This window comes from Pelobates fuscus, chromosome 9 (assembly GCF_036172605.1).
Source record: "Pelobates fuscus isolate aPelFus1 chromosome 9, aPelFus1.pri, whole genome shotgun sequence".
In the NCBI taxonomy this organism is placed as follows: Eukaryota; Metazoa; Chordata; class Amphibia; order Anura; family Pelobatidae; genus Pelobates; species Pelobates fuscus.
The window spans coordinates 23,028,012-23,043,251 of record NC_086325.1 but is presented as its reverse complement, the minus strand read 5'-3'; the positions used below and the strand labels follow the sequence as shown (position 1 = coordinate 23,043,251).

At 38.2% G+C, this 15,240-nt stretch overlaps 1 protein-coding gene across 2 annotated transcripts; it reads left to right on the top strand.

Moving 5' to 3' along the window:
* Positions 1 to 5,276: 5,276 nt before the first annotated feature.
* On the top strand, positions 5,277 to 14,783 carry CENPA (centromere protein A). Of its 2 annotated transcripts, XM_063433281.1 has the most exons (7): positions 5,277 to 5,344; positions 12,665 to 12,764; positions 12,840 to 12,887; positions 13,059 to 13,186; positions 13,587 to 13,664; positions 14,056 to 14,300; positions 14,347 to 14,783. In XM_063433281.1, the coding sequence occupies exons 2-6, from the start codon at positions 12,704 to 12,706 to the stop codon at positions 14,188 to 14,190; spliced, it is 450 nt and encodes a 149-aa protein (XP_063289351.1). In that variant the 5' UTR covers positions 5,277 to 5,344; positions 12,665 to 12,703; the 3' UTR covers positions 14,191 to 14,300; positions 14,347 to 14,783. The 2 variants fall into 2 exon arrangements, with proteins under 2 accessions (XP_063289351.1, XP_063289350.1); XM_063433280.1 differs by having other exon boundaries at positions 12,665 to 12,887.
* Positions 14,784 to 15,240: the final 457 nt, after the last annotated feature.

Below are 15,240 nucleotides of genomic sequence, written 5' to 3'. Positions count from 1 at the left end.
TAGCAGTTTCTCTGAAACTGCTATGTTTACAGCAGGCAGGGTTAACCCTAGAGGGACCTGGCACCCAGACCACTTCATTGAGCTGAAGTGGTCTGGGCGACTATAGTGTCCCTTTAATTCTCTAAAATTCTGAGTGGACAATTAGTGGACAAATCCCATAGTGATATAATTACTGTAATGGTTACTGGAAGAAACGCACTCATAGAAAATGCAATTCCTGACTTGGGCTAATGTTAATGACCAAAATACGAGTGTTTTACTTAAGAGCAAGAAAGCCTTCAGCAGACGTACCATACGTTGAACTAAATTAGAACTTACAATGGTGATATTTCCCATGATATTGCCAGACTCCTAAGCACCATCATGGTCCCGTGTCTTTAGCAGCGCTCATTTTTGTAATGTATATTTTGTTTGCACTACTGGTGTTTGCGGTTTAGGGTTTTTTTGTAATGTTTTTCTAAGAAATGGAAATAGGCTTTGCCATTTGGATGCTATAATAAATTGATTCTATGCCATGGCTTGCAGCAATAATTACATGTGTTGTGTGTTTTGCATTTGTTGTGTGTCTGTTTGAGTAATGTTGTGTTCTTACTGAATGATGTCTAAGGGAACCTTTTTATTAATATTATTTAGAACTAGAATACACACTAATAATGCTGTGTTTGTAAAGGAAAGCTACAAACATGACATTTAATGATAAGGGGACAAACAGTTTTGCAAAGCTTTTGCCTCTTACGTGGGTGCTGACAGGTACCAAGCCTGCTCTCACACAGTTGAATGACGGCCAGATTCAGATCCTGCCAATCAGTCATTGGCTGAGAGTTTCACTTTAGTGCTCACATCTAATGAATGAACCTCAATGTACAGGATTAACATTGGATGGGCACATTGAATAATGTCAATTCCCTGCTTCATGCCTCCTCTCCTCTGCCCCACCACTTGCCCGCTCGATCCTGTCCCATCTCACCTTATTAGATCTCTCTCCACTTGTCTCGTGCCTTCTCTAACGCACATCTTCAACTGCTCGCTCTCCTCTGGCATCGTCCCTGCTGACCTTAAACATGCCACTGTAGTACCTATACTAAAAAAACCATCCCTCGACCCATCCACCCCCTCTAACTACCGTCCCATATCCCTGCTCCCTTTTTCCTCAAAGCTTCTGGAAAGACTTGTCTTTACCCGTGTGTCTCATTTCCTCAATTCCAACTCTCTCCTTGACCCTCTTCAATCTGGCTTCCGCCCTCTCCACTCTACAGAGACTGCCCTTATCAAAGTTACTAACGACCTAATCGCAGCTAAATCCAAAGGCCACTACTCCATACTAATTCTTCTTGACCTCTCAGCTGCCTTTGACACCGTTGATCATGCTCTCCTTCTTCAAACTCTTCAATCGCTTGGTCTCTGTGACTCTGTCCTCTCATGGTTTTCCTCTTATCTCTCCCAACGCTCATTCAGTGTCTCCTTTTCTAATGATACCTCCTCCCCTTGCCCTGTCTCAGTTGGAGTTCCCCAAGGCTCCGTCCTTGGTCCCCTTCTATTTTCTCTTTATACTGCCTCTCTTGGCAAACTTATTACCTCTTTTGGATTTCACTACCACCTGTACGCTGATGACACCCAGCTATATCTCTCCTCCCCGGACCTCTCCCCTGCCGTCCTGCAACGTGTCACTGCTTGCCTTTCTTCCATCTCTGACTGGATGTCCTCCCGCTTTCTGAAACTCAATCTCTCAAAAACTGAGCTCCTTGTCTTTCCTCCTCCTAATACTGATCCTCCTCTTTCGCTCTCCCTCCAAGTTTGTGGTACCAACATCAGTCCATCCTTGCAAGCGCGCTGTCTTGGCGTCATACTAGACTCTGGTCTCACCTTTGAGCCTCACATCCAGCATGTTGCCAAATCCTGTAGATTCCATCTTAAAAACATAGCCCGCATCCGCCCCTTTCTTGCACCAGATACTACCAAGGAGCTTGTCCATGCTCTAGTAATTTCCCGCATGGATTATTGTAACCCTCTCCTGATTGGTCTCCCCAATAGCCGTACTGCACCCTTACAGTCCGTAATGAATGCTGCTGCTAGATTGATTTTCCTCTCTAGTCGTTTCTCTCACACCTCACCCCTCTGCCAGTCCTTACATTGGCTTCCTGTATGCTATAGGAGTCAATTCAAGGTACTAACTCACACCTATAAAGCACTGAACAACTCTAGCCCCTCTTATATCTCCTCACAGATCCATAGGTATGTCCCTTCTCGGTCTCTCCGTTCTGCCCGTGACCACCTCCTGTCCGTTGTCCGCACTCGTACGGCCAACTCGCGCTTGCAGGACTTCTCGCGGGCGGCTCCCTTCCTATGGAATAGCCTGCCTACCGCCATCAGACTCTCCCCTAGTCTTGCATCTTTTAAGAAGTGCCTTAAAACCCATCTCTTTAGGAAAGCTTATGGCCTCCAAGACTAACCCTTACCTCACATACCTGTCTCTTGCCCTCTACTAAAGGGCAGCCCACCTTATTTGATTGTAAATTCCTGTCCTAATGTGTTTTACACCCCACCTCCTATAGAATGTAAGCTCGTTTGAGCAGGGTCCTCTTCAACCTATTGTTCCTGTAAGTTTATTTGTAATTGTCCTATTTATAGTTAAATCCCCCTCTCATAATATTGTAAAGCGCTACGGAATCTGTTGGCGCTATATAAATGGCAATAATAAATAAATAAATACATATTGTGTGCAGACCAATGGAGATTCCATGTGCCTGTGAATAAATATGGTACTTGTATGTTAGAGAACAAGGCCAAGTTCTCCAAGCAGCCTGATTCTCCTTTGCTGACTTAAAGGATCACTATAGGGTCAGGAACACAAACATGAATTCCTGACCATATAGTGTTAACACCACCATCTAGCCCCCCTGGGCCCCTCATGCCTCCATAAATATAGTAAAAATCTTACTGTATTCAAGCTTGAAGCTGTAGCTCTGCATGCTGTTAGACTCAGAAAAACAAGCAGTGTGCTGACATCATCAGAAGTGGTAGCCTGATCCAATCACAATGCTTCACCACAGGATTGGCGGAGACTGACAAAGAGGCAGATCAGGGGCAGAGCCAGCATGAGTCAAACACAGCCCTGACCAATCAGCATCACCTCATAGAGATGAATTGAATAAATGAATCTCTATGAGGAAAGTTCAGTGTCTGCATGCAGAGGGTGGAGATACTGAATGTTTGGATGCATTTTAGGCAGCCATGACCCAGGAAGGATCTCTAACAGCCATCTGAGGAGTGGCCAGTGAATTTATCACTAGGCTGTAATGTAAACAATGCATTTTCTCTGAAAAGACAGTGTTTACAGCAAAAAGCCTGAAGGTAATGATTCTACTTACCAGAACAAATTCAATAAGTTGTAGTTGTTTTGGTGACTATAGTGTTCCTTTAACTTCACCTTGCTGGAAGGGGAACTGATGTCAGGGAGGGCAGGCTAAGGGCCGCACAGAGGTCAGGTACTTGCCAAAATTGACTATTAAGTGCCAGCATGCTGAGCGTGCTGGTGTCAGATCCCAAATCTGCACATAATTCACATTAGCTTCCCAGAACTAGTCACTAGTGACTCTCCAGCAGCATATTGTACTACATATACATATAGGATATCACAGGAAGAGGAAGCGTACAGTTAAACAAAAAAATTACTAGAGTGCCCCCGCCCCCCCCCCCCCCCGCTCATTGGTATTAACCAAAATTAAAGACAATTATCTTATGGGTAAGCTAGCTTTGCAGGTCCGTAATACCATAAAAACATTCCAAAAGGTGTGGGCCCATGAGAGCAGTACACAGATGAGACGGGATTGTAGACTAGGGCTCTGGTCCGGTAGGATGAGAGGATGAGGGATGAAAGAGAACGTCGGTTTTAGGTTTTGTTTTACGATTTATGTTTATTTGTTGTTTTTCTTCGATAAAACACATCTACTTCAGATTACATACCGAACATGTGTGCATCGCTCATATGATATCTCCATGGCAGGAGTGTTGGAAACCAACACTCATACACTCTCATACACACTGGAAATTTCTGTAAGTTTACTGTGGAGCTTCGTAAGATACTCATAAACAATGCACATTGCTGAGAATTTACAGCTCTGGAGCTCTGTGATACTCATACACTAAAAATATGAAGTGCTGTGGAGCACTGTGATACTCATACACTGGAGAGATCCATTGCTGTTGAGCTCTGTGATACTCATACACTGGATAGATTAAAGGATCACTATAGTGTCAGAAAAGCAAAGCCGTTTTCCTGACACTATAGTGCCCTGCGGGTGCGCCCACCCTTAGGTTCCCCCTCCGTTGGCGTGAAAGGGTTTAAAAACCCTTCAGCAGCTTCCCTCAATCCAGCGCCGGGCTCCTTCAGCGCTAGTGACCTTTCCTCCCGTCCGACATCAGCTCCCTAGTTGAGCGGAATGCGCATGTGCGGCAAGTGCTGCGCGCACATTCAAAGAGTCCATAGGAAAGCATTTCTCAATGCTTTCCTATGGACGCTCTGCACAATGGATGTGAAATTGAGCTGAAGTGGTCTGGGTGACTATAGTGCCCCTTTAATTGCTGTGGAGCTCTGTGATACTCATACACTGGAGAGATCCATTGCTGTGGAGCTCTGTGATACTCATACACTGGAGAGATCCATTGATGTGGAGCACTGTGATACTGATACACTGGAGAGATCCATTGCTGTGGACCTCTGTGATACTGATACACTGGAGAGATCCATTGCTGTGGAGCTCTGTGACACTCATACACTGGAGAGATCCATTGCTGTGGAGCTCTGTGACACTCACTCACTATACTGATCCATTGCTGTGGAGCTCTGTGACACTCACTCACTATACTGATCCATTAATGTGGAGCTCTGTGACTGGAAAGCTCCATTGCTGTGGAGCTCTGTGACATTAAACAGAGGAACATGTTCGGTATGTTCTACAATGGCGGTTGGTTAGTGTCTGATAACCTGATACTGCACTCGCCTTTTGAGCCGTTATCTACTCTCCCACTCATACTCCGAGTCCGCACTGACTGAAAGTGATGACACTCGGTCCAACCTCCCGTGCCACACTCAACATGGCAGCAACTCGCTCCACAACCGCGCAACACCCCAGCTCTTTCACGTGACTAGCCACTAACTCCTTGACCTTCTCAAGATGGCCGCTACACTGTGCAAAATAACAGCTGTCTTTGTCAATAAAGAGTGTTGAAAGAAAGAAAAAAACAGTCTTTAGGCAGCAGTTGCCTTGGTGCAAAATGTTTTAGTTCAAATAGGCGGACGTGACGTCAGAAGGCGTGCGCGAGATTTAAAAAGCAGCGCAACAAGGTGAGCAATGCCGTGGAGTACTTACTATTATTATATATTGTACTATATTATATTATATGGCAATCAGTTATTATATATTGTACTATATTATATTATATGGCAATCAGTTATTATATATTGTATTATATTATATGGCAATCAGTTATTATATATTGTACTATATTATATTATATGGCAATCAGTTATTATATATTGTACTATATTATATTATATGGCAATCAGTTATTATATATTGTATTATATTATATGGAAATCAGTTATTATATATTGTATTATATGGCAATCAGTTATTATATATTGTATTATATGGCAATCAGTTATTATATATTGTATTATATTATATGGAAATCAGTTATTATATATTGTATTATATGGAAATCAGTTATTATATATTGTATTATATTATATGGAAATCAGTTATTATGTATTATACTATATGACTACCAGTTATTATATATTTGTATTATATTATATGGCAATCAGGTATTATACTATATGACAATCCGTTATTATATATTGTATTCTATTATATGGCAATCAGTTATTTTATTTTGTATTATACTATATTATGTTATACTACACTATATGGCAATCAGTTATTATATATTGTATTATATTATATTATGTTATACTATATGGCAATCAGTTATTATATATTGTATTATACTATATGGCAATCAGTTATTATATATTGTACTATATTATATTATATGGCGATCAGTTATTAGATATTATACTATATGACAATCAGTTATTAGATATTATACTATATGACAATCAGTTATTAGATATTAATGTAATATATACACTCTGCGTGTTATATATCAGTTATTAGATATTAATGTAATATATACACTCTGCGTGTTCTATAACAATCAGTTATTAGATATTAATCTAATATATACACTCTGCGTGTTATATAACAATCAGTTATTAGAGATTAATGTAATATATACACTCTGCATGTTCTATAACAATCAGTTATTAGATATTAATGTAATACACTCTGCATGTTCTATAACAATCAGTTATTAGATATTAATGTAATATATACACTGCGTGTTCTATAACAATCAGTTATTAGATATTAATGTAATATATACACTCTGTGTTCTATAACAATCAGTTATTAGATATTAATCTAATATATACACTCTGCGTGTTCTATAACAATCAGTTATTAGATATTAATCTAATATATACACTCTGCGTGTTCTATAACAATCAGTTATTAGATATTAATGTAATACACTCTGCGTGTTCTATAACAATCAGTTATTAGATATTAATCTAATATATACACTCTGCGTGTTATATAACAATCAGTTATTAGATATTAATGTAATATATACACTCTGTGTGTTCTATAACAATCAGTTATTAGATATTAATGTAATATATACACTCTGCGTGTTCTATAACAATCAGTTATTAGATATTAATCTAATATATACACTCTGCGTGTTATATAACAATCAGTTATTAGATATTAATGTAATATATACACTCTGCCTGTTATATAACAATCAGTTATTAGATATTAATGTAATATATACACTCTGCGTGTTATATATCAGTTATTAGATATTAATGTAATATATACACTCTGCATGTTATAACAATCAGTTATTAGATATTAATGTAATATATACACTCTGTGTGTTCTATAACAATCAGTTATTAGATATTAATGTAATACACTCTGCGTGTTCTATAACAATCAGTTATTAGATATTAATGTAATATATACACTCTGTGTGTTCTATAACAATCAGTTATTAGATATTAATGTAATATATACACTCTGCGTGTTCTATAACAATCAGTTATTAGATATTAATCTAATATATACACTCTGCGTGTTATATAACAATCAGTTATTAGATATTAATGTAATATATACACTCTGCCTGTTATATAACAATCAGTTATTAGATATTAATGTAATATATACACTCTGCGTGTTATATATCAGTTATTAGATATTAATGTAATATATACACTCTGCATGTTATAACAATCAGTTATTAGATATTAATGTAATATATACACTCTGTGTGTTCTATAACAATCAGTTATTAGATATTAATGTAATACACTCTGCGTGTTCTATAACAATCAGTTATTAGATATTAATGTAATATATACACTCTGCGTGTTCTATAACAATCAGTTATTAGATATTAATGTAATATATACACTCTGCGTGTTCTATAACAATCAGTTATTAGATATTAATGTAATATATACACTCTGCGTGTTCTATAACAATCAGTTATTAGATATTAATGTAATATATACACTCTGCATGTTATATAACAATCAGTTATTAGATATTAATGTAATATATACACTCTGCGTGTTCTATAACAATCAGTTATTAGATATTAATCTAATATATACACTCTGCGTGTTATATAACAATCAGTTATAAGAGATTAATGTAATATATACACTCTGCATGTTCTATAACAATCAGTTATTAGATATTAATGTAATACACTCTGCGTGTTCTATAACAATCAGTTATTAGATATTAATCTAATATATACACTCTGCGTGTTCTATAACAATCAGTTATTAGATATTAATGTAATACACTCTGCGTGTTCTATAACAATCAGTTATTAGATATTAATGTAATATATACACTCTGCGTGTTCTATAACAATCAGTTATTAGATATTAATGTAATACAATCAGTTATTAGATATTAATCTAATATATACACTCTGCGTGTTATATAACAATCAGTTATTAGATATTAATGTAATACACTCTGCGTGTTCTATAACAATCAGTTATTAGATATTAATGTAATACAATCAGTTATTAGATATTAATGTAATATATACACTCTGCGTGTTATATAACAATCAGTTATTAGAGATTAATGTAATATATACACTCTGCGTGTTATATAACAATCAGTTATTAGAGATTAATGTAATATATACACTCTGCGTGTTATATAACAATCAGTTATTAGATATTAATGTAATATATACACTCTGCGTGTTCTATAACAATCAGTTATTAGATATTAATGTAATATATACACTCTGCGTGTTCTATAACAATCAGTTATTAGATATTAATCTAATATATACACTCTGCGTGTTCTATAACAATCAGTTATTAGATATTAATGTAATACAATCAGTTATTAGATATTAATGTAATATATACACTCTGCGTGTTATATAACAATCAGTTATTAGATATTAATCTAATATATACATTTTGCATGTTATATAGCAAAGAAAAAAAAGACTGAATAATCTATTCTACAACGATAAAGATGTTCTACAAAAATCGATGTGAAAAGCACAACAAATCAAATGTGTCTTTATTGTACCGAGAAGCTTGTAAAACATGAAAAAAATGGTGTATGTCACGTACAGGTCTAAAAAATCATATCTCGAAATACTATTCCCAAACAAACCTCCATACTATGCCTCCACCTGTAAAGTACGATAAGAACAGAATCAAAAAGGAGACATAGCTGGATGTAGCAAGCTGTCACAATATTACACTCACCACAATGTAACTACATTAAGAATCTGTTGCAATGGGATCTAGTGCTTTTATAGAAGCTGTCAAAAACATAAAATTAAAGTGGATCAGATGTGGATATATTAGAATAAATTATCACAGAATCTATAGTGCTCACGGTCTGTAAGACTTTTTATTCAACACAAGATTAAACACTTACAGGATGGTGAGCATATAACTGCTCATCAGGAGGGTAACGCCTATGTGACGGTCCAGCCCTCTCTGACCGTCTTGGGTTCCCTTTCTCCCAGTAGTTGGCGAATAATCCTTCCAGGCAGAGTGTAGACACAAGCATAGCATAACCCTCCACACATGAGTGGAGGCTTAATGCTGGGTAGAGATCTGTTTAACCCCATAAGGACTTTTATTCCAGAAGTTTGGTCCTTAAGGGGTTAATGGCACACAAAGCAACAGTATTCATGCAGGAAAACCACTCCGGCTCTGAGGGAAACAAAATGACAGTTATTGGGTCAGACAGTGTTTGAATGTGACAGTTATTGGGTCAGACAGTGTTTGAATGTGACAGTTATTGGGTCAGACAGTGTTTGAATGTGACAGTTATTGGGTCAGACAGTGTTTGAATGTGACAGTTATTGGGTCAGACAGTGTTTGAATGTGACAGTTATTGGGTCAGACAGTGTTTGAATGTGACAGTTATTGGGTCAGACAGTGTTTGAATGTGACAGTTATTGGGTCAGACAGTGTTTGAATGTGACAGTTATTGGGTCAGACAGTGTTTGAATGTGACAGTTATTGGGTCAGACAGTGTTTGAATGTGACAGTTATTGGGTCAGACAGTGTTTGAATGTGACAGTTATTGGGTCAGACAGTGTTTGAATGTAACAGTTATTGGGTCAGACAGTGTTTGAATGTGACAGTTATTGGGTCAGACAGTGTTTGAATGTGACAGTTATTGGGTCAGACAGTGTTTGAATGTGACAGTTATTGGGTCAGACAGTGTTTGAAAAAGACCTTTGTTGGTCGAAACGTTGCTTGGCGTTGCATTTTTTCCTAATAAATCTGCATACGGTTTCAATTTGGAGTGCCTGTGGTCCTTTCTTCTTTCGTAGACAGTGTTTGAATGTGACAGTTATTGGGTCAGACAGTGTTTGAATGTAACAGTTATTGGGTCAGACAGTGTTTGAATGTAACAGATATTGGGTCAGACAGTGTTTGAATGTGACAGTTATTGGGTCAGACGGTGTTTGAATGTAACAGTTATTGGGTCAGACAGTGTTTGAATGTAACAGTTATTGGGTCAGACGGTGTTTGAATGTAACAGTTATTGGGTCAGACAGTGTTTGAATGTAACAGTTATTGGGTCAGACAGTGTTTGAATGTGACAGTTATTGGGTCAGACGGTGTTTGAATGTGACAGTTATTGGGTCAGACAGTGTTTGAATGTAACAGTTATTGGGTCAGACAGTGTTTGAATGTAACAGTTATTGGGTCAGACAGTGTTTGAATGTAACAGTTATTGGGTCAGACAGTGTTTGAATGTAACAGTTATTGGGTCAGACAGTGTTTGAATGTAACAGTTATTGGGTCAGACAGTGTTTGAATGTGACAGTTATTGGGTCAGACAGTGTTTGAATGTGACAGTTATTGGGTCAGACAGTGTTTGAATGTGACAGTTATTGGGTCAGACAGTGTTTGAATGTGACAGTTATTGGGTCAGACAGTGTTTGAATGTGACAGTTATTGGGTCAGACAGTGTTTGAATGTGACAGTTATTGGGTCAGACAGTGTTTGAATGTGACAGTTATTGGGTCAGACAGTGTTTGAATGTGACAGTTATTGGGTCAGACAGTGTTTGAATGTGACAGTTATTGGGTCAGACGGTGTTTGAATGTAACAGTTATTGGGTCAGACAGTGTTTGAATGTGACAGTTATTGGGTCAGACAGTGTTTGAATGTAACAGTTATTGGGTCAGACAGTGTTTGAATATGACAGTTATTGGGTCAGACAGTGTTTGAATGTAACAGTTATTGGGTCAGACAGTGTTTGAATGTAACAGTTATTGGGTCAGACAGTGTTTGAATGTGACAAGGTATTGAGTGTTTAACTGATGTTCTGGGGGTGGAGGGGGGGAATAAAACAGTCAAACTAAGTCCATAAAACAGGGATTTTCTTCACACACCCCAAGGGCCATAGTCACAGGGCAAGAGGCCCTCTCCAAAACCCAGTGGCGAGGTTACTTTCGCCACAGCCTATATACCACTTTCGTTTGTTTTTTGGGACTTCTGGCTGGTCTCCACCTTTTTTATTAGAGGATTGGACTTCTTCTAAAACCCGACAGAGTAAAAAAGTTGGCGTTTTTGGCAGGTTTGGTGTGCGCTCCCCTTCTGCGACAATTTCTCTCTCATTTGTGAATAGTGTGACCCAATACAGCCGAAAACTTTTCATGGTTTAGTGGAGTCAACAGGCTTAAGGGCTTACATCGCTTACTAATTGGAAAACTCGACTTGATTTACACTCAATTAAAATCCAAAATATAAAAAAGGGTAAATAGATAAATCCACAGAAGGATCAAATGAGATATTAAATATAAAAAGCCTCAGCTATGACAAATATACATTGTTAGAAAATGCATTATATTAAGAGGTTTATTATCTTGGGAAATGCCATATCACCAAAAACTCTAATTATTTATACACCAAAAATCTTTTATTCGATTTTGATTTGTGTAAAAGGGCATTTTCCTAAATCAAAGCATTCGTATCTAATAACCCTAAAAATGTAGGTAGCATAGAGGTACAATCAAATATTAATCTATATGTATGTAAAACTAGGGCAATAATCAAAACCAGATCTCTCGTATCTGAGATACATATAGCTTTAAAAAAGGAAATCATTCTTTATATGTGGGGAGAGAGGTTATCATAAAAAGACTCAATGTAAGTAAAAAAAAAAAAAAAAAAAAAAACAAACCGAAAAAGTGAAAAAGAATAATGATAGATATATATATATAATAGTAAAATGCATAACATGAAGACACATCAGGACAAACGCGCTGTGGCTTGTATAAATTCTGTGACTGAGCAGTTTTGTATTTTTAGATGGTTACTTGGCACATCGAGAGAGTGTCGGCCTATCTGAGATAGCATTAAAGGACCACTCTAGGCACCCAGACCACTTCAGCTTAATGAAGTGGTCTGGGTGCCTGGTCCCTCTAGGATTAACCCTTTTTTTTTTTTTATAAACCTAGCAGTTTCAGAGAAACTGCTATGTTTATACTGAGGGTTAATCCAGCCTCCAGAGCCTCTAGTGGCTGTCTCATTGACAGCCGCTAGAGGCGCTTGCGTGCTTCTCACTGTGAAAATCACAGTGAGAAGACGCCAGCGTCCATAGGAAAGCATTGTAAATGCTTTCCTATGCGACCAGCTGAATGAGCGCGCGGCTCCTGCCGCGCATGCGCATTCAGCCGATGACGTCTCTGGCCCTTCCTCACTCCAGAGGCCGGCGGGAGGGGGTCCCTGAGGGTGGGGGCACCCTCAGGGCACTATAGTGCCAGGAAAACGAGTATGTTTGTTTTCCTGGCACTATAGTAGTCCTTTAAGACTTTTAAAAGGTTACTTTAAGCACCGTAACATCGTTGCATTTTGGTAAATAAACCTTTATATTTGCGGTCTGCTCAAAAACTACCAGTATTTGAATTTCTTATGGTGTGCGAGTGGTAAACTTTATACTCTGGTAATAAGATGTTTGTCATCCATTATCAGATCAATGTGTAAACAATAAAAACATTTGCTTTTCACTGATAGATATTTTGAACGTAACTTGGAGCCTTGGTCCTTACAACAATGAAACCAGTTGTGAGCTCTCCACCGTCACGGAGGAAAGCACGCCCCCCTCAGCGAAGGTCTCCTCCTCCTCCTTCTCCTCGATCGCGACCCCCTCAGCGAAGGTCTCCTCCTCCTCCTTCTCCTCGATCGCGACCCCCTCAGCGAAGGTCTCCTTCTCCTCCATCACCAGAGCCTTCCACAAGTAAGATAGTGACACTAATTCTGCCTGCGTAGCCCTTAGCCTGATAGAGAATTTGTGGCACTGAGCTTAATAGGTTTTTAATAAGCTAATAAATGGAAAAAAACCTGCTCTGAGTGCTGCCCAATCCTTGCTCTATGGTTTAGACTGGACTAATGCTTGTTTGATTGACAGGTCCTAGGAGAAAGAGAGCTTCTGGTCACAGGAGGCGGTTCAGGCCGGGTACTCGAGCTCTGATGGAGATACGCAAATATCAGAAATCTACTGAGCTCCTCATCAGAAAGGCCCCATTCCAAAGACTGGTGAGGGTTACACAGTGTAATGTGCAGGGCCGAGCCTGAGTTCACTATGTTTTCTTAGCAGCAGTTTTAATGTGCTGCTTTCCCCTAAGATAATCCAATGATCAGGTTTCTATGGTTTGATAGACACCCGCACAGTCAGTTAAACGTTTGCCTTCCTTATGAGGTTTTAATGCAGGTATCACTGTTTTACTAAGAGAAGGGGTGTAGGAACTTGAATATACAATGGGCATGAGGAAAGGAACACTGAAATGAAGGGAGAAAAAAAACAAAAACACGACAGAGCCGCTTTACTTGTTTTTCATATTCTACAGCGCTGCGGAATATGTTGGTGCTATATAAATAATTGTAATTTCCCTATTCTGGTATATATTGTATAGTGTTCTGATTGGTGTCTGTGCAGGTCAGGGAGGTCGGCATGATGTGCACACGTGGGGTGTCTTATATGTGGCAGTCGATGGCAATCTTGGCTCTGCAAGAAGTGAGTACATTCTTCCCTCACCAAACCTTTCGTCTCTCCTCATACTTTCTGTTGAGATCTGGAAATAAAATGAGGCAGGGTCGCTTTCCTGCACCCAATTACATTGTTGCCTTTTTAGACTGAATTAAGATAGATGTTGAAAATTATCCGTCTTCCTACAGAGTGGTGTTATCACAGATTAACCCAAATTTGCAGCGTTTGTACTTCTATATTCTGACACAAATGTTTGAAACCTAAGCCTTACTTTTGTGTACAGGTTTATATTTCTTTCCTTCTCCCCATTCTCTCCTGTCTTCCTGTACCTAGATTTCTACTCTTCTCTCCTCCTGTTCCTAATACTACATTTGCTCCTCTTCACGGTCTCCATACATCTGATTGTGCTCTCTTGCAGGCAGCAGAAGCTTTCCTTGTACGTCTTTTTGAAGATTCCTATCTCTGCAGTATCCACGCTAAGCGAGTCACCCTCTTCGTTAAGGACATGCAGCTAGCTCGACGCATAAGGGGAATCCAGGAAGGACTGGGTTGAGAGCATTACCCTTTCACTTTTACCCCAGAGCATCCCCCAATGAATTGCTCCTTGATGATTCCTTTGTTTCTTAAATATGGTTATCCTAAATAATATGGATCTTAAAATTGGTTGTCTGAAAAAATATGGATCTTATCCATTTGGGTCATAAATAAGCGGATTACATCCTTGTAGTGAGGACAATCCTATACCATCGTTGGACATTTATTTTAAAAAGTGTTTTAATTTATCGGTATTCAAGGATGAAACTACATTTTATTATGTTTGTTTTATACAACGCTTGCTGGGAGAAACATGGTGAGGAAGTATGGAGCTCCTTCTTCACACCTTCACGTGCATGAATTTCATGAGCAATAGCCAAGTCAACCTTGCTATTGGCTGCAGGGCCTGTCTGTTGTGACCTCAGCTGTGATAGAATCTATCATCCGAAGTGGGAAACTCTGTGTCCCAAAAAAAAAGAGACCAAATGTCTTTACCCAAAAAATAAAAATGATATTACAAAGTTTTATATCTTCAATTTGAATATAACTTTTTCTACTGTAGAATAGTGTTTTAATATGTTTTTACAATTCTAATAAACAGAACTATGTATATTAACATGTTTTCAGTATTGGTAATTTGTAGCAAATTTTAAAATGAATCTGTGGTTTTTAACAATGTGTAAAATTGCACAATGCAAGAAAAGCTATGCTCTGTCATAATAAACCTCTTACCTCTGTTTGAAATATAGCATCCCGTACCTCCTATTCCAAATGTTGAGGCCATAAAGAAGTTTAAAATGTTTTTTTTGTTGGTTTTTGTCCTTTCAGATTTTATTTAAGTTTTTTTGCATCTTAAAGAAACCGTTTAGTCACCTGTCCTAGACCACTGCATCTCAATTAAGTTTTTTGGGTGCAGGAGTCATTTAGATTTAACGCTGCAATGTAAATCATTTTACATTTACACATTTTTTTAAAGAAACTGCAATGTTTACGTTGTAGCATTAAATCCACCTCTAGTGGCTGTCTTCATGATAGCTACTAGAGGCACTTCCTCCTACAGGCCAAGAGA